This window comes from Mustela lutreola, chromosome 6 (assembly GCF_030435805.1).
Source record: "Mustela lutreola isolate mMusLut2 chromosome 6, mMusLut2.pri, whole genome shotgun sequence".
Classification (NCBI taxonomy): Eukaryota; Metazoa; Chordata; class Mammalia; order Carnivora; family Mustelidae; genus Mustela; species Mustela lutreola.
This window is the reverse complement of record NC_081295.1, coordinates 84,865,189-84,884,655: the sequence shown is the minus strand read 5'-3', so window position 1 is coordinate 84,884,655 and position 19,467 is coordinate 84,865,189. Positions and strand designations below refer to the sequence as shown.

The 19,467-nt window shown below is 44.2% G+C and overlaps 1 protein-coding gene and 1 long non-coding RNA gene across 4 annotated transcripts in view; one reads left to right on the top strand and one right to left on the bottom strand.

The window, feature by feature from the left end:
- LOC131833912 (uncharacterized) overlaps positions 1-19,467 on the top strand; it is a 28,457-nt gene that overhangs the window by 2,386 nt on the left and 6,604 nt on the right. The window lies entirely within an intron of this gene.
- The window catches only part of TBC1D22B (TBC1 domain family member 22B), a 74,705-nt gene continuing 67,926 nt past the window's right edge, over positions 12,689-19,467 (bottom strand). For 2 of the 3 annotated variants that reach the window (XM_059177830.1, XM_059177829.1), the window contains one exon: positions 12,689-14,727. In XM_059177830.1, coding sequence (XP_059033813.1) covers positions 14,599-14,727 — 129 coding nt within the window. In that variant the 3' untranslated portion in view covers positions 12,689-14,598. The remainder of the gene's footprint in view (positions 14,728-19,467) is intronic. The other variant, XR_009354686.1, reaches the window with a different exon arrangement.

Sequence of the window (19,467 nt, the reverse complement as noted above, 5' to 3'; positions counted from 1 at the left end):
AATTCTTTTGCATTGGAGGGGCACCTGGGTGGCTCAGTGGGTTAAAGTGTGTGTCTCACTCTTGGTTTCAACTCAGGCCATGACCTTAGGGTCAAGATCGAGCCCTGTATCAAGCCCAGCATCAGGTTCCATGCTCTGAGGGGAGTCCGCTTCCCCTCTCCTCTTGCCTCTGTCGCTCATTTCCCCCCACTCGCCCATTTTCTTTCTCTCTCTAAAACAAATCTTAAAAAAAATAATAATAATTCTTCTGCATGGGAGATTTATCTCTTCTCCCCAGTTATTCATATTGGTATTGACTAATGGATACTTATTTTATACTTTGCTTTATAATCCAATACCACTTTATTTTATTGCTCAAATTGTTCCTAACTTTGGCTACATTGTCCCTTTGACATACTTGCATCATTGTGCTTTATAGAGCATACCCTTACTTTCTGGCACAAGATGTTCTAGGCCTAGAGTCAACCAGTTCTCAAGGAGCCCTGTTTCCTTTTATTGGGAAATGGAATTTGTTATTCCATTGGGAAATGGAATTAGAAACCAAGCCTGGACCCTAAGTGCGCTTGTTGCCACTGTTACTGCTCCTAGGTTCTCTCAGCTGACAGGGAAGTAAATATTTGTATGAATACTAACTTCTACATATCCCTGTATCTATGAATGTTTAAAATGTATGTATGCACTTATGTTGTATGTAGGTATGTATGTGTGTAGTAACACATATATCTCCATTGGTAAGCTCAATATATGCATACAGATGGCTTACTACTCGAAAGCATTACCACCTCGCCCCTGGATTGTTCAGATCATCCCCCTACCCTTGCTTATCTGTAACCTTCGACTCTAAAACTGAAAAAGCCTGGCTCCCACCATAAGCCATCCATTTATCTAATCATCATTGCCAGTATACATACAGTGTTTTCAGAATTGTTAACCCCTACACTTTATGGCAAACACTTCATGAACTAGAATGCACTACTTATGCCCAGGTCTTTGACTTTTAGTCTTACAGACTTCACTCATTTCCAAAGTTACTTAGGTGCCACCCTTTCCCCCTACCTACTTCAAAGAAGTTATTTCATAGATTCTTTTGTCATGCTCTGCATTCTCTCTAGGATCCCCTGACCTCCTACAATGATCTTTTAAAATTCATAGACATTAAGGCTCACTTTGTAAAGTTCCATGGGTTTTGGCACATGTGTACTGTCAAGCATTATAGTATCATAGAGAATAGTTTCATCGCCCTAAAAGTCTCCTGTGCTTCATCTTCTTGACCCTCCCCTATACCCTGTTCGTTTTATTTTACAACATATCCTAGGAATCACTCCATTGCAGGACAGATCTATATTCCTCCGTCCTCTTTGCAGCTGTGTAGTACTCTGTTGTGCAGAAGTACCCTTGTTTCTTCAACCAGTCCTTGAGTGATACACAGTTTGGCTCTTTCCAATCTTTCGTTACCACTCATGGCCCTACAGTGAATTAGTAGTTACTATTTATGAGTACCTATTATATGCTTCTTATATATTACCTTACTTGATCCTCACTACCATGCTGCCAGGTAGCTCCACTTACCTATGAGGAACCTGAGACAATTGGGTTGCACAAGATCTCCCCACCATAAGCTTCTTGAGAGTGATGTCTTATTTTCAGTTGTATTCCTGACATTTTTATTGACTGACTAAATGTAACTCAGTTCATTAATGGCAGTCCTGGGAACTGAAGCCAGAGTTGTGAGCTTTTACCTGTCTAGCCCCAAAGGCTGTACTCAATATGGCCCAGCAGTGGTGGACTGGCCATTTCCAGAGAGTATACAAGATGAGCCATTTGCTTGTGGGAAGGATATATTCGGGTATCTACTTACGTTTTTATCCCATCCTTTTAAAAAAGTCCACTTTTGTGGATATTTTATACTTACATAAAAGGACAACACAGAGGATATATAGACTTTATACAAATAAATAAATATGCATATGTTGGGCTGTATCCTCAGCCCTTCTATTGTTGCTAAGAGTGCATGATCAAAATAGTTTGGAGATACTGCCTTCCAAGATTTGGGGGTTTTATTAACTCTGTCTCCCCTGTTTATTCCCCATTTTTAAAAAAAGATTTTACTTATTCATTTAATTGACAGGAAGAGAGAGAGATAGTGAGAGAAGGAACACAAGCAGGGGGATGGGAGAGGGAGAAGCAGGCTACCCGCCAAGCAGGGAGCCAGATACGGGGCTTGATCCCAGGACCCTGGGATCATGACCTGAGCCAAAGGCAGACACTTAACAACTGAGCCACCCAGGCACCCCTGTTTATTCCCTTATAATGGTGAATCTCATCTTGGGGCTGTCCCCCAGCCCCCTAGGACAGGTAGCAATATCTGGGAGCATTGCATTTTTTTAATTGTCCTGACAGGGGCAGGGGTGCTACTGCCCTCTAGTGATGAGAAGCCAGGGATGCTGCAAACATCCTACAGATCACAGGACAGCTCCACAACAAGCATCATCCAGTCCCAAATGCCAGTAGTGGTAAGGCTGAGAAACCTTGCATTATACCCATCTCAAGAGGGAACATGGAGGGGAAAGAGAGAGCAGATGCAGGGAAGGAAGTAGGGGTGTTTATTGTATCTGTGGGTCTGACACCTGTCTCACTACATACACTCAATTAATGTGAATTGAACAGAATGTTAGAAAGGGTTGACAGCAGAAAGGCTTGGGAAGTGGGAAAGGAAAAAAAGAGGAGGAGGAGGAAGCACAGGGCAGGAAGAAGGGAGGGAAAGGGAGGAGAGAACCATGGAAAGGCAGACTGTTTTCCAAGATAATTACAAGATCTCCCATCCCACACACTCTTACAACAGGACACTGACACTCCTCCCATTGGGAGATGGCATCTACATTTCCTCCCCTAGAAATGTGGGTGGGCATGCAACACCAGCAGAAATGATGTCATGCCATAAAAGATAATATGGCTTCCACCCAGCCTTTTTGGGATGCTCTTGGAACACAGTCCCCACTAGGAAGTGGAGAGAACAAACACACAAATGGGCCACAAGTAGATGTTCTGGCAAACAGCTCCAATCGAGGTCCCACCTGATATCCAGCATTGACTGGCAGACATGGGAATGAAGGTGTCCTTAGATGATAGCAGCCCCCAGTAGTGAGTCACCCCTAGCCTTTGAGTCTTTCCAGCTGAAGCTCCAGACCTTGTGGAATAGTGATCCCTGAATTGTCACCACTGTTGTGCCCCACCTGAGCTCCTGCCCCAGAGTCTGTAAGCATAATACAATGGTTGTGCTAAACCACTTAGTTTTGGCATAGTTTGTTCTACAGCAGTACAGAACTGGAACAGGAAAGGTGTGGGGGAGGGCAGTTGGACAGTCATTGGTTTATCTGTTTCTTCTATGACCCTGCGGGACCTGAGGCCATGCTGACCCCGCGTGGGCTTCGCCCCGGTTTAGCCTCTGGAGCGATGTCCCTCAGCGGAACAGACTTTTAAAAGTCCTGATTTTGTGCACGGTTGCTCCGCTGCTTGCCGGGAGCCGGCCCCTCCCCCCGGGGTCTATCTTCCCGTCGCTTTGGATTCACTTCTCCGCCGGTCCTACCTTTCAGAAAGTGGTTGTTTTTCTGTTTCCAGAATTGCTGTTCTTCTTCTCTTCGATCTGCCGATGGATTTTCAGGTGTTTGCAATCTTTAGATAAGCTATCTAGCTGATCTACGGCTAGCTGAAGCAGTCTCAGCTTGCTACTTCTCCGCCATCTTGACTCCTCCCCCGGTTTATCTGTTTCTATATTAGTTAGGGCAACACTAGCTGCTATAACATACAAACCCCAAGTTTCAGTGGTTGAGCACAATAAAAGTTTATTTCTTACTCACTTAATTGTCCACCGGTGTTCCTGGACAGCCTTTCACTGAGTCGTTCAGGAACTCAGACTTCTTTTATCCTGGAGGGCTTAGAGTCCTCAGCGGTCTACAAAGCAAACCAGGGGAAGATAGAATGGGGAAGGCACACCAGCTTCTTAACTGTCTTGTCCCCTGTGTGACATGCGTTTCCCTGGGGTCACATTTTCTTAGAAAGAACTGGTCACATGACCCCACCTAGCTCCAAGACAGGTTGGGGAACCTAATCCCTGGCTGATCAGCCAGTTCCCAGGAACTACTCTATTCCTTAGAAAGGGGAGCATGAATTTTGGTGGACAGCTAGGTCTCTCTGGCAGACTTTAGAACACGTGCTAATGAACAGAAATGATGATCATAACAAAGCCCTCTCTTCCTCTTCCTCTCTCCCACTTCCTTTCTTTTTATCTCCCCAGAATAGAGGTGGCGGGAAAGGGTGGAGTATAAGCGATCACATTTTGCTCATTCTGTGGCTGTTGTGTAAGGTCAGCCCTTAGATGAGTGGGAAACTTAGAGGCTCCTGGCAGTGGAGGTGTGTGGCGTTTGGAGCCCGGTTGCCTGAGTTCGAATCCTAGCTCAACTACTTACTCGACAGGAGATGTTTGGCAGGTTACTTGTCTTCAAACCTCAGCTTCCGCATTTATAAGAGAAGGGCGATGATAAGGGTAACACTCAACTTGTAGGATTGTTAAGAGGACTAATCTGGTGAATTCCTATAAGGTAGTTTTGCTTGGTACGTAGTTAGTACCTAATCACTGTGAGCTATGATTGTAGAAGGATGGAGCACCAGCGGCTGCAGAGGCCACGTCCAGCAGGTATAAAGTTTCACTCCCTGGGTCTTCTCTATGTTCTCTGGTCTAAAAGATAGAAAACAAGGTGTCTTCTCCTCCTTAAATTGGTTTATTATAGAGTTAGAAATCCCTTCAATCAATTTTAGACTTCTTTTACCCATCTGTAAGCAAGATGGGTTTTTCAAAAACGTCTAAAGCAAATAGTTTTCTCTGTGAGCAAGGGTTGATCCATTTTGGTGGCATGGCTCTGCCCATTGATTTGAAGCGTGGTTCCCCTCAGTGAGGTTCAATAGAGGTGAGGCAGAACTTTTTCTTATTATGTTTTCAAAAGATCGAGCAAAGAAAGGACTCTTGATGTAGCATCTCTAGCGAAGTCCTTTGTTTCTTCTTTGGTACTCTCTAATCCTGAGATCACAGGCCGACTTTTCAATAGACTGTTGCATTTTGTCATCTTGGGGGTGGGGTGGGCAGTGAACACAAATGGGTTCTCTAGACTTGGAGGATTTCAGCGTGTCTGGGGGGAGGTAAGATCCCGGATGAAGTGATCCAGCCTTGGGGTGTGTGTGTTGGGGGGGGGTTCATGGCTCCACATTCTCACTCACTCTTCCTTTTTTCTTACTCATTTTTTTAAAAAAGATCTTATTTATTTATTTGACAAAGAAAGAGAGAGCAGGAGCGCACAAGTAGGGCGAGCATCAGAGGGAGAGGGAGAAGCAGATTTCCCACTGAGTTGGGAGCCCAGAACAGGGCTCAATCCCAGGACCCTGGGATCATGACCTGAGCCAAAGGCAGATGCAAGGCAGATGCTTAACCAACTGAGCCACTCAAGAGCCCCTCTTGTTTCTTACTCATTCCATCATCTCTTCTCTGCCCATCCCCAGCTGTAAGACTCTGCGCTGAAGGAATCAGGGAACGACGCCTTTTATTTTTGAAAGGGAAATGTTTTAGAAAACCAGAAGTAAGTGAGGAGGGAAAAGGGGACCATCTGCTTTGGGCAGCTTGTGTATTAAGTGCTATTTTGTGTAAACAAAGCGCTTTCAGTACACAGTTGTAAGATATTTCTGATACCTTTAATCAGGTTTATTATATTTTGGAAGTAGGTATAATGAGTCATCAAGTTCATTCTACTCTGGAGATAGCTTGATCAGTAATTAAGGTGGATGTTTCAGGGTGCCTGGGTGGCTCAGTTGGTTGGGCGACAGCCTTCGGCTCGGGTCATGATCCTGGAGTCCTGGGATGGAGCCCCGCTTCGGGCTCCCAGCTACATGGGGAGTCTGCTGCTCCCTCTGACCTTCTTCCTTCTCATGCTCTCTTTCATTCTCTCTCAAATAAATAAATAAAAGGTGGCTGTTTCAGAGGTCCGTGAAAGTAGTACTGGAGGAAACTACTACATTCCTTTTTGGCTGGGCCTTGGGCTGTTACTTTAAGCGCCTGCATCCTTTAACTTGCCAAGGATCAGTACCCACTTCAAATATTTATTACCTGTCTGATTTTATTGAGGAGGAGAGGGAGGGAGGAAAGGAGAAGATAGGCAAGACGGAGGGAAAGAAGGCTGTGGGAATCAGGTATCAATAATTACTGCCTTGTTTTCTTCTCCTTACAGAGCTGGCTTCAGGCTGTTTATTTTGCAACTAATACTTGGTATCAGGTGCCTAATATAAAATAAGCTTGGGGTGACTTACAACTGAATCCTATCACCCTGCGCTGGCTATTTTTGGACTACAAAAAACATAGAAATCTCTAATTCAATTCACCTTTGTCTAGAGTTGGGGAATGGTGGGGAGGGAGTGGGAATGTTTCTTACACAGAGAACCTTGAGTTCTATAATCCAAGGTTATAATGCAATTCTCATCACATTTTTTTGACTTACAAATTTATTGCATTATCAGCTGTGATATTTATTATTCAGGACTTGTTGAAACGTGCTCAAGTTTATTTCAGCTAGCAGCAGGCTTCTCTCTCCCATTTCAGTAGTCACATGCAGAGCTGTGTTTTTCAAAATTCAAGTTAACACTCAGTAATGAGCCTTGATCAGCATTTTTGAAAAGTGGAATACAACAGAACAGGTCCTAGGCCAGCACACAGATGAAGGGGACATACTAATCGTGAAACATTCATTATTTGTGTGTCTGTGTTTGTTCTGTGCTGGGCTCAATGTAAAACGTGTTTTCAACTGTAGGTTGTGGATGAAAACCTTCCGAGGATTTCTGGTGTTAGACAAGGTGGGGTAAGCCCACTGAAATCTCTCTCTGCCACTAATGATGACCAAAAATGCTGGACAAAATAGAACTACCTGAGAATTCTGAAAAGTAAACAAGCAGGCAAATTAGGGAGAGACACAAAGCTTGAAGAAACTATCCATAGGGGGTTAGTTTCTCAAAATATTTCCGTCTAGTCTTACAGCTTTGACTTGAGAGGTGCTCCCAGGTAAGGGGGCCTCGCAGCAGCAGAGGCAGCAAAAGCTGAGAGACACCTAAAAGAATACCTGGATACCAACCAGTCCAGTGGGCATCCAGTTAGACTAATTCTGACACCACCTGGAACTAGCACAGAACCACAAGGGCTCAGTCCCTAAAGACTGCCCCTACTTCAGATGCCAGTCCTATCCCCCAGGTTGTCACTGCTATACTGACCAATTGGCTCTAAATTGGGGAGTTCCCTTAACCCCTTCCTTGGGTTTGATAATTTGCCACAATGGCTCACAGAACTCAGAGAAAGAGTTACAGACTCCCCATTGATGAGGGAGCCCAACTGGGACTCCATCTCAGGACTCTGGGATCATGACCTGACCGAAAGCAGATGTTTAGACCAACTGAGTCACCCAGGCGCCCCTCTTTGGTAAGGGCTTTTTTTTTTTTTTCAACTAAATTTTTTTTCTTTGATTTTTTTTAAACATATAGTGTATTATTAGCCCCAGGGCTACAGGTCTGTGAATCGCCAGGTTTACATACTTCACAGCACTCACCATAGCACATACCTCCCCAATGTCTGTAACCCCACCACCCTCTCCTTACCCTCCTCCCCCAGGCAACCCTCAGTTTGTTTTGTGAGATTAAGAGTGGTAAGGGCTTTTAAGGGAGGTTTCATCACTTAGCCATAATTGATTATTAGCTCAATGTCCAGTCCCTCTCCCCTTCCCAGAGGATGGGGCTGAAAATTCCAAACTTATAAGGATGGCTTGATCTTTCTGGTGATCAGCCCCCCACCCTGAAGCTATCCCGGAGCTCACCATGAGTCACCTCAAAAGAGGAGGTGAACAAAAGATGCTCCTACCACTCAGAAAATCCCAAGGGTTTTAGGAGCTCTGTGTCAGGGACCGGAGGCAGAAACCAAATATATTTTTCTTCTTCCTTTTTTTTTTTAAAGATTTTATTTATTTATTTGACAGAGACACACAGCGAGAGAGGAATATAAGCAGGGGGAGTTGGAGAGGGAGAAGCAGGCTTTCTGCCGAGCCGGGAGCCCGTATGGGGCTTGATCCCAGAATGCTGGGATCACGACCTGAGCCGGAGGCAGAGGCTTAATCCACTGAGTCACCCAGGCATCCCAGAAACCAAATATATATTTCTTATGTCACAAACCACATCTCTCTGACCAAAGGACTTGGGAAAAGTGGCCCTGGGAGCCAGAGTGTGTGTTGGGGGTGGGGGTTTACAATTAGTTCTTTTTCTGTCTCTCCCAGACCTGCCCCAAGGGGAGGACTCAATTATGTGTCAGTGTCAGCACTAGTCTGGGCAGTAGAAATTTCCAGAGAAGCACTGTCATTCTGGCTGACTAGGAAAGAAACAGAGCACCAGAGAGCCAGAGCATATAGGGGAAATCCTAAAAGAAGCCAGCTGGAGAAGGGGAGTCCATTCTGTGTATGAACTGGCACAAGTTTTGCATGGTCAAAACAGACCCAGCATAGCAAAACCTCTGAAAAACCAAAATGACCTTGGAACAATGGCCCACAGATGTGAGAAAACTTGAAGGTGGAACCTAACTGGGTAGATTGCCTATTAAAACAAAACAAAACAAAATGAAGTCAATGTTTTCTAGAGCAGAGATCAGCAAACTTTTTCCATAAAGGGCCAGATAGTAAATATTTTCAGCTTTGAGGGCCATCCAGCCTATCAGGACTACTCAACTGTGCTGTTGTAGAGTCAAAGCAGCCAATGACAAGATGTAAAGGAACAAATACTGCTGTGTTTCAATTAAACTTTCTTCATAAAAAGAGGAAGAAGGTTGGATTTGGCCCATAAGCCATAGTTTGCTGACCTTTGCTCTAGAGGATTTGGAGAAGACTGAGTTCTCACATGTACTATTCAGAATGTCAGGATACAATCTAAAATGACTCAACAAAGACCTAGGAAAAGGTGGTCCATTTGTAGAGGAAAGACAATTGAAAGATGCCAACCCCAAGATGACCCAGATGTTAGAACTGCCAGACAAAAATGTAAAACAGGTATTATAATTATGTTCCATGTGGCAAAAGTAAACTCACTTGAAATGAAAGGGAAAAAATAGAAATTTTCAGTAGAGAAACAAACTATAAAAAAGGATCAAATGGAAATGTTAGAACCTGAAACCACAATATCTGAAATAAAAATTCACTATGTGGGCTTAATAGTAGAATGGAGATGACAGAAAAGGAGTCAATGAACTTAATGAGAGATGGAGAAAGTCCCTGATTTGAAGAACAGAAAGGAAAAATAGTGAATTAATAAAACAGAATTTGAGGATCTATGGGTCCAACATTCATATCATTGAAATCCCAAGGGAGGAGTGAGATTGGAGCAGAGAAATATGTATATATTTGAAGAAATAATAGCTGAGGGACACCTGGGTGGCTCAGTTGGTTAAGCAGCTGCCTTCGGCTCAGGTCAGGATCCCACCGTCCTGGGATGGAGTCCCGAATCGGGCTCCTTGCTCGGTGGAAAGACTGCTTCTCCCTCTGCCTCTGCCTGCCACTCTGCCTGCCTGTGTGCTCTCTCTCTCTCGCTCTCTCTCTCTGACAAATAAATAAATTTAAAAAAAAAAAGAGAGAGAGAGAGAATAGCTGAGAGCTCAAATTTGGGGAAGGACATAAAATTACTGATTCAAGAAACTCAAACCCCAAGGGGTGCTTGGGTGGCACAGTCACTTAAGCGTCTACCTTTGGCTCAGGTCATGATCTCAGAGTCCTGGCATCAAGTCCCCCATGGGCCTCCTTGCTCATTGAGGGGCCTGCTTCTCCCTCTGCCCGCCACTCCCCCTGCTTGTGCACTTGCCCTTTCTCTGTCAAATAAATAAATAAATAAAATCTTAGGGGGGAAAAAAAGAATCTCAAACCCCAAACAGGATAAATGCAACAAACTCCAAATACACAACAAACTCCAAACACAACTCCAAATACAAACAACACCCCCCACACACTCAGATACACAAAATCAAACTTCTAAAACCCAAAGAAAAAAATCTAAAAAGCAATCTGAGAAAAACCATGGCAGTTTCTCAGAATATCAAAAATACAATTACCAAGTAGTCCAGCAATTCTGCTTATGGGTATATACCCAAAAGAATTGAAAGCAAGATCTCTAAGTGATATTTATTTATTTAATATATCTATTTTAGAGAGAGAGAGAGAGAGCAAGCGAGCAAGCACAGGCAAGTGGGAGGAGAGGCAGACTCCCTGCTGAGCACAGAGCCTGATACAGGGTTCAATCCCAGGACCCCGAGATCATGACCTCACCTGAAATCAAGAGTCAGATGCTCAACTGACTGAGCCACTCAGGCTCCCCGTTAAGTGATGTTTATATACCCGTGTTCATAACAGCAGTATTCTCAAAAGCCAGAAAAGGAACTCATCTGACCATCAACAGATGGATGGAAATAAAGTGTGTGTGTGTGTGTGTGTGTGTGTATGCGCGTGCGCACGTACGTGCATGTTCCAGAGTATAATTCAGCCTTAAAAAATGGAAGGAAATTCTGATATATACTACAACATAGATGAACCTCAAGAACATTATGCAAAGTGAAATAAGCCAGCCCAAAAGCAAATACTGTATTGTTCCACTTACATAGGTTACCTAGAGTAGTCAATTTCCTAGAGACAGAAAGTAGAATGGTGGTTGCCGAGGCCATAAAGAGAAGGAAATGGGGAGCTGTTGTTTCTTGGGTACGGTTCCAGTTTTGCAAGACAAGATGAGTTCTGGAGATGGATGGTGGTGATGGTGGTACAACACGGGAATGCACTTGAAACTGAATTGTACACCTCAAAGTGATCAAGATGACACGCTTTGTTATATACATCTTGTCACAATTTTTTGAAAAGGAGTCTGAGAAAAATAATGAGTTAAATATAGAACAGTGTGGCGTCAGGGTGGCTCAGTCAGTTTAGCGTTTGACTTCAGCTCAGGTCATGGTCCCAGGGTCCTGGGATCAAGTCCCGTGTTGGGCTCTGCCCTCAGCAGTGACCCTGCTTCTCCCTCTGCCTCTCATCTCGCTCTCACACTTTCTTACTCTCTATTAAATAAAGTCTTTAAAAAATAAAAAATGTATAGAACAATGATTTCAAAGGCCGTGGCGTGCTCATCAGAAACCGGAAGAGACAGTGGAACAACAGTTTTAAAGTGCCAAAAGGAAATAACTGTATCTAGAGAATACATATTTGGGACTGAAGGTGAAACAAAGACAATTCTCAGATGAAGGAACACCATTGCTCAAGAGTTTTCAGGCAGAAGGGAAATCAGTTTCAGACGGGAAGCTGGAGCTTCAGGAATGAAGGAGAAACATACATGGTAAATGTCTCCTCTGAAGTTCTTTAAAATATGTAGAACTGTCAAGAGCAACACTTGTTGATTTTGAGTGAGGCCTATGGCTGCCTGGACCAGACTAATCCTCCAACCTCCCTTTCAAATAGGTGTGACCTACCATGGGACTAAGTTCTGTCTGTGAGTTGTAAAAGGAGATTTTATGGGGCAGGTTTCTTGAACATTCCTTAAAACACTGACACTTTTCTTTCATTCCTTTTTCCTGTCATGGTCTCTTCTTTATCCATCCTGTTGCTTTGTCAAGTGGATGCAGTGGCTGGAGCACCAACTGCCATCTTCCATCTTCCCCATGAAGACCCAGAGAAGGAATCCAGGTCCATAAAGATTTTGTGATTCAGATCTACTATACTAGCCCTGGGCAACGTCCTTTTGGATTTTAATGGGAGGGGAAAATAATTCCCCTGGTTTTCTTTCTTTCTTTTTTTTTTTAATAGAGATTTTATTTATTTGAGAGAGAAGGAGAGGGAGGAGGGGCAGAGGAGAGAAAGAGGGAGAAGCAGACTTCCTGTTGCGCAGGGAGCTCAACACAGGGCTCATCCCCGGACTCCAGGGTCATGACCTGAGCCAAAGACAGACGCTTTAACCAACTGAGCCATGCAGGCACACCACCCCCCTCTTATTATTTCTTTTAGGATTTTATTTGGGGGAGAAAGAGAGAACATGAGCAGGGGGGAAGGGCAGAGGGAGAGGGAGAAGCAGACTCCCCGCTGAGCCCTGAACCCCATACGGGACTTGATGATTCCAGGACGCTGAGATCATGATGTGAGCTGAAGTCAGACCTTAATGACTGAGCCACCCAGGTGTCTGGTAAATTCCTCTGCTGTGTAAGCCACAGTTACTTTTTGGCTTCTGCTGCATGTTGCTGAATTTAATTCTAATATAGCTCCTAATTACTGAAACCAAGAGACACTCTCAGATGTGTCCTAGGAAGAAGTTCTGGGTGAAGAAACCGCCCCAGCGGTCATTGCAGGGCTTGCCAGGCACATGGTGATGTGCTGTGTAAACGTTAGTGGTTGGGCACCACATGCCTTATTTTTTATCTCTCACAGGACCCCCTCCTCGAGTGGGGGCTCAGTCCTCTGAGACTGCCTTCTGATTTTCTGTTGGTGCTCCGCTTGCCCTACAGCAAATGCATCCCCCATACTCACTAATCTCAGCAAGAAAAAGCTGAGAAAAGGGGATGCCCTAGGTTTTAGATTACACAAACTCACGGGAGAAAAATCAGCAGTGGAGGAGGAAATACACTATTTATTTACAATCCTTTCACTTTATCCACAATTTCCATACAAACATAAAAACTAAAAAAATAAAACCACCATTTGGGAACACAAGTGTCTTTCTTTAATTAGTCCAGGTGAGGGGAGGGTCACAACCCTCTCGCTCTGTGAAGGAAACTATTGAGGCACACTGAAGGGGTAGGGGGTGGGTTAGGAAGAATGCCTGAGAAACAGCTCCAGATGAGAAATGGAACGTGCCAGCATGGTGGGGCTTCACTTGCAGACTCAAGGGTGTCACCCACCAGGGACACTGACCGGCTTCCCAGAAGGACAGCTGCTCGCCACCATTCCTCCCGCCCCCGCCCCTGCCACCTCTCTGCTATGGAACTCCTGAAATCAAACATGCGCCCCCCTCTCATGGGCTGTGGGGGGTATGATGGTGACAGCCGGGGACACTGGATGCCTCTCTTTGAGAAGAGCCCCAAACCCCAGGGAGACGCAGAAAACCCCTTTCCTTGGCACTGATGAATCAGTCACAGCTTCTGTCTTGAATAGGATGCTGCCCGGAGGAAAAAATGAAAAAACAAAAGATCTCCCCCAGCCTCCTGGGGAAAGGGAGGGGCTGAAAACATGCAGGAGGGCTTCTGCCTCTGTGGGTACCTCTCTGGGAGGCTCTCTGGGGGACAGGTGGGGGGTTCTGTCTACCCAACGCGGGGAAGGAGTGGGGCAGATGCTCCACAAGGACCTAGGGAGAGAGTGGGGAGGGAAGAGAGAAAAACTCTGAGACACTGATGCTGGGAAGGCTGCCACCCATTGTCAAAGCAGGTCTGTCTGCTCATTGATGCTTGCTCTGGCAGACGCCTGTCCTCCCCTGCACAGGAGGGCACCCAGAACCCGACCTAGAGATGCCAGAGCCACCTGCCTGGCAACTTCGTCTGTGCTAGTGACCGAGATTGCTTTCACATGTTGATGCACATTATAAATATAAAATCATATCTGCTACAAAGAGGACATATATTTGTACATCTTTACCCATATACATAATAACACAATTTACACATAATATCTTGGAGTGGGTCATCATGGGAAAAGGGTTTGGAGAGGTGTAAATTCCCTTCTCCCTCCCCTGCCCTGATCCTCAAGGGACGCCTGTATTCTTGGTCACCAGGGCCCTTCCCAGCTGGTGGCGACTGGGCTAGTCTGTCTGGACACAGAAACTCAGACACGTGACTAAATGCTGATGGGTGTGTATGCCCACATACACACACAAACGCAGGTGTACATACGCACATCTGGGGAGAAAAGGAAAAATGACATCCCTAGCCCTTGGGTGCAGGCCTCTTCCCAGAGTTACAGGCATCAGCGCTTCCTCTGTGTGAGAACAACAGTCTCAAGCTGCTCCTCACTGGCTCAGACCTGGGCAGAAGGGGAAGGGCTAGGAACTGGTGGCGGGGAGAGGGAGAGTGGGAGGGAGCAGGAGTCTTCTGAAAACATAAGGCGTTTTTTTTTTTTGACCTGTGATCAAATCAAACTATGTCACAAAAAGCAATGGCATCAGTTGGGGCTGGGAGGTGAGAGACAGTCAGTCCATGTAGGGACGATGTGAATTGAGACCCTGAGCCTTCCCCTTCTTTAGTCCAGTTTCTTTTAAAGGGGCAGACAACCCTGTACCTCCTTTCCAGTCGTCTCCCAGAGCTGGGCCCATCCACGCATCACGGAATACTGACAGTGGTCCGAGAAACACATCCAGAGACATGGAGTGGTGGACAGGCACGCCGAAAAGTTAAGACCTGGGCGGCGGATGGGAGCTTTTTACAGCAGGAGTGGTTCCTGGCCGGAGTCCACGGCTCGCACGGTGGCCACAGTGATCAGATTGCCATCAGAGATGGGGACAGTCTGGGTCCCCCTGGGGAGACAGCACCTATCGGCGGTAGTGGTTAGGGGCATCGGCAAACATGTACTTCAGTCTGTAGGCCTCGGCGAGAAGCAGCCCGATCTCTTCGTTGCCCCAGTGTATCGTAGGTAAGTTTTGTAGCAGCATTAGGAGACCCTGGAACGCAAGAAAAGTTTGGTTATCCCAGGACTACAGACCAAGGGACTGGTAGGTCCCTTCCTCCTGGATCACACACCCCACAGGGTCAGGCTCCTTCTTCCCAAGCAGCACTCCGTCCCCAGCTCCCAGTTCACCTTCAGGAAGCCATGAAAAGCCTCTGTTGATTCTCTCATATCCACTAACACCTGCCTCTTTTGAAAATATTACAGAGAACGACACCAACATATTAAGATATTGAAAAAGAAAAATAATCACTCATCATCCAAATATACCTCTTTATTTCCAAGTTTTCCTTTTCAGTCTTTTTTTCACAAGCCTATTTCTTTAAATAGCTGTAATCATCATTATGATTTTTATATGCTTTTTAATCACACTCTTTTACTATAATTTTAGTGTTTTTCCATGCAGCCTTCAAAAATGACTATTCTCAGTGTTAGTACTCCATCATGTGGCTATACCCTAATTTACTCAACCATTTGCCTTTTGTTAGACACTTAATTTGCTTCCTTTAAAAAAAAACCTTATCCAAAAAACCGCACCTTTATTAAAAATAATCCCTTTATGCATATGCATAATTGCATATCCTTTTTCATTTGCTATATTTCTCCTAATGCCAGTGTTCACTTCTAATCACTGTTTTTAGCTGCTGCCCTATTCTCCAAAGACCATTCTCGACCTACCTGTCCAGCTTATTTCCTATGTTCCCAATGCACATGCCTTTCTAGTTAGGTCCATTTCAGCCAGATTTATTTGTGCCTCGAAGGTTTAATTTATATTGTTCCTTTAACTTAGGAGACCTTCTCTTTTCTTCTCTACCTATCTTGGTCCTATTCAGTTCTCAAAACCCAGATCCCTCAAACAGCTCCAGAGAGACGGCCTATTAAAGAGGATATTAGAATAAAAAGAAAATTGAGAGGTTGTCTCTGTAATTTAGTTCCCCATGCTGCTGCTGCTGCTTCATGTTCTTTATCTCTCCCCCCCCGCCTTTTTTAAAGTCTATTTACTTACAATTTATTTTTAAGTAATCTCTATATACCTGGGGGTGCCTGGGTGGTTCAGTCAGTTAAGCATCTGCCTTTGGCTCAGGTTGTGACCCCTCAGGGATCAAGCCTGAACTAAGTTCCCTGCTTAGTGAGGAGTCTGCTTCTTCCTCTCCCTCTGTCCCCCCACTTGTGCTTGCTTGCTCTCTCTCTAGTGCTCTTTCTCAAATAAATAAATAAATAATCTTTAATTTTGAAAAAAAGTAATCTCTACACTCAACATGGGGTTTGAACCCACAATCCTGAGATCAAGAGTTGCATGCTCTACCGACTGAGCCAACCAGGTAACCCCCGTCTCTCTTTCTGAATTGGATATTCTTATTTTTCTGATTATAAAAGTTATAATAGCAAGACAAAACCCAGGGACATAAAGGAGATGGGTGGACTTGATTACACGTAACTTCAATATGTCAAAAGGTGCCAAAAACCCGGTTAAAGGATAAGAAACTGACTATAAGAAAATATTTTGTAACATCTTTGAAAAACCAAATCCATTATCAAAATGCTATCTGTACTCCAATACTATCCATAATAAAAAAGGAGCACCTACTAATCAGTGAGAGAAAGAAAGCCACCAGAGAGAAGAACAGATGAGTAATACGAACAGGTCACGTGCAAAGAGCCCATGGCCCATCCCCATGCTGGGAAGACTTTTAAAAAGCCTGCTCTGAGCTGATCTGGACGCTCTAGTGATGTTTTGCAGTTTTCAGTGGAAAGGTCTTGCATATCCGTTAGGAGATTTCTTTTCTTTTTAATGAGTCACATTTTTTTTTATTATTAACATATAATGTATTATTAGCCCCAGGGGTACAGGTCTGTGAATCATCAGACTTACACACTTCACAGCACTCACCATAGCACATACCTTCCCCAGTGCTTTATGAGATTTCTTCCTCTGGAAACAGACTCTTAGCTGTGCACACTGCTCCTGCCTGGGGCACCTCACTGCTATGGATGGCCAAAAGGATGAAGATACCAATTCGGGGACAGTGTAAGTTCTGGGTTCTGCCCTAGACCTCTCCTTCCCCACTTCCCAGAAAGTGGATATGAATGGAGGAGCAGATACGGTCATCCCAGACCATAAGATGAAAGCCGCGTGCCCGAGACAGCAGAGCAACAACATAGAGGGACACCTGGGTGGCTCAGTGCGTAAAAGCCTCTGCCTTCGGCTCAGGTCATGATCTCAGGGTCCTGGGATCGAGCCCTGCACTGGCTCTCTCCTCAGCAGGGGTTCTGCTTCTCCCTCTCTCTCTGCCTGCCTCTCTGCCTACTTGTGATCTCTGTCTGTCAAATAAATAAATAAAATCTTAAAAAAAAAAAAAAAAAAAAAGAAGGGATCCGCATCCCTGCTACTCTGGAGGTGCAATGTTAGCCGTGGACCACCTACACCTAGGCCAGGAATTGAACAAGTAAACAACTACCTAGTTTCAAGCCACTGCTGTTCTAGGGTCTTGGTTCCAGGAGACAAGTTTGTATCATCTCGACACACAAAGGCTGTCTCTACCAAAACGATAAACGTGCATGGTCTTTGATCCAGCGACTCTACCTCCGTGTCCCTGTCCTAAGGGAATAGTCACAGTTCTGCACGAAGGTTTTTGCTGCATGCACAGTGGCTTCAAATAGTGTGGACTTGTTAGGCATCCTGCGGTTATCCACATCATGAAATACAAGGCGGCAGAGAACAAATGAAGTGAGACTACACACACCGATGTGGAAAGGTAACAAAGACATTTTTAGGAGTAAAAAAACTGCTGTAGAAAAATATAGTATGATTCCACTTAGATAAATGAGGAAACACAATATATTGGTATAAGTGTATGCACATGTGTATATAAAAATTTTAGAAGTTGAGGAGGTAAACTGTTAACACTTCGGGGGACTTTTATTTTTTTCCCATTATACTTATGTATCATTTGAGCTCTGTGTTTTCAATTTTTACAATTTTTTCAATTTTAGCTTTTTTTTTTTTTTTTTAAGACTTATTCGTTCACGTCACAGAAAGAGAGTGTGAGTATGGGATGTGGGGCAGAGGGAGAGAATCCCAAGCAAACTCCCTGCTGAGCGCAGAGATATGGGGAAAGGACTCTATCTTAGGGCCTTGAGATCATGAGCCAAGACCGAGAGCCGGACACTCAACCAACTGAGTCACCCAGGTGCCCCAACAGTTAAGATTTTATATATTACTTGTGTGGTGGAACTTTTTCTCTAGAGAAATACACACTCTGTGGTAGTTTTTAGTAAAAAGTAAAAACACAGAAAATAAATTACCTATAACTTCATAGTCAAGAGGAAGTCACTTTTAAACACTTTGGCATATTTCCTTCCACTCCCTTTCTGCACATTTTCCACAGCTGAGATATTTTCTCTATATAATTTTGAATCTATTTAGCATTTATCATAAGCATTTCCTCTAATATTAAAAACTCCTTGTAGATACTTTCACGGCCAAAGAATTTCTCATGACGCAGATGTACCATAATTTACTCTACATCTTCCTGTTTTGAGTACTTAATTATTTCTGTTTTTTCGTCATAATGAAATTATAATGAACAGCCTTGTGCATAGAGCCACATTTTCGATGATTTCCTTGGGCTGAATTCCTAGGAATGAAATTAGTGTGTCAAAGAACATGAACATTTTAAAGGTACTTAATGCTCATTCAGAAAATGCATTCCAGAAAAATGCTCATTTCCCTAGATCTCCACCAGCACGGAATACTCTTATTGAACAAATACTGTTCTTTGTAAACCTTTTCCCTGAGATCTACAGGCCTGAGAACAGAACTCAAAAGCCTTAAGTCAAAATGGTGGTGGACTCCAGGGAAGAACACAATGAGAAAGGAATCACGCTGCACTCTTATCTGTATGTTCATGCTCCTCCCCCACGCCCACCTTGGTGGCTGGCATCTGCCTTCTCTCTCCCAAACCCTGCAGGTAACCACCCCTCGCCATCCCATCGGTGCTACTGAAATTCATTTGACCAGACCCATCACTCAATTACTAGTGATAGTCACTCAACCCACTCAGATGCTTTTTTAAAAGCGCTGTTATCAGATCTAAACATCTCTGCAGCGTACTTTTCTCATGGTTAACAACCCTCTCTCTTGGCCTCTGTTCTAGGTCTACCTTGTTTGTTTTTGTTTTCAATCTCACCTTAAAAAAAAAAAAAGTTGCCCTTGGAGCACAATATCCTCCCCCATGAACTCCTGGCCTCTGGCCCCTCTGACTCTTCCCTCCTGCTTCCGATCCCTTCCCGCAAGTGTCCTCATCTCCACTGGAACGGGAAAAGGTACTGCATCTTTTTGCCAGCATCCTCCCCTGGAAGCCAACTTTTATTCTAATTCTGGCAGACTCTCTACTACAGAGGTCCTCACCCTTTCTGTACCTCAGACTCTAGCTATGGGGAGAAGCCTATGGATCCCTTCTCAGAATGATGGTTTTAAATACATAAAATACATAGCATCACAAAGGAGACCAGTTAAATCGAAACAGTCATTGAAATATTTTTAAACAAATTTATGATACCACCATAGATGTGCTTTATTAATATATTCTACAATAACATCTAATGGCAGATTAAATACCTACCGTTATTTCAAAGTAAGAGTGAACACAATGTTTTGAGCTACCTCTAACAACTTCATAGGATAGGAAAATTCCAGTAATAAGTGACAAAGGAAGCTACTGCAAATATTACT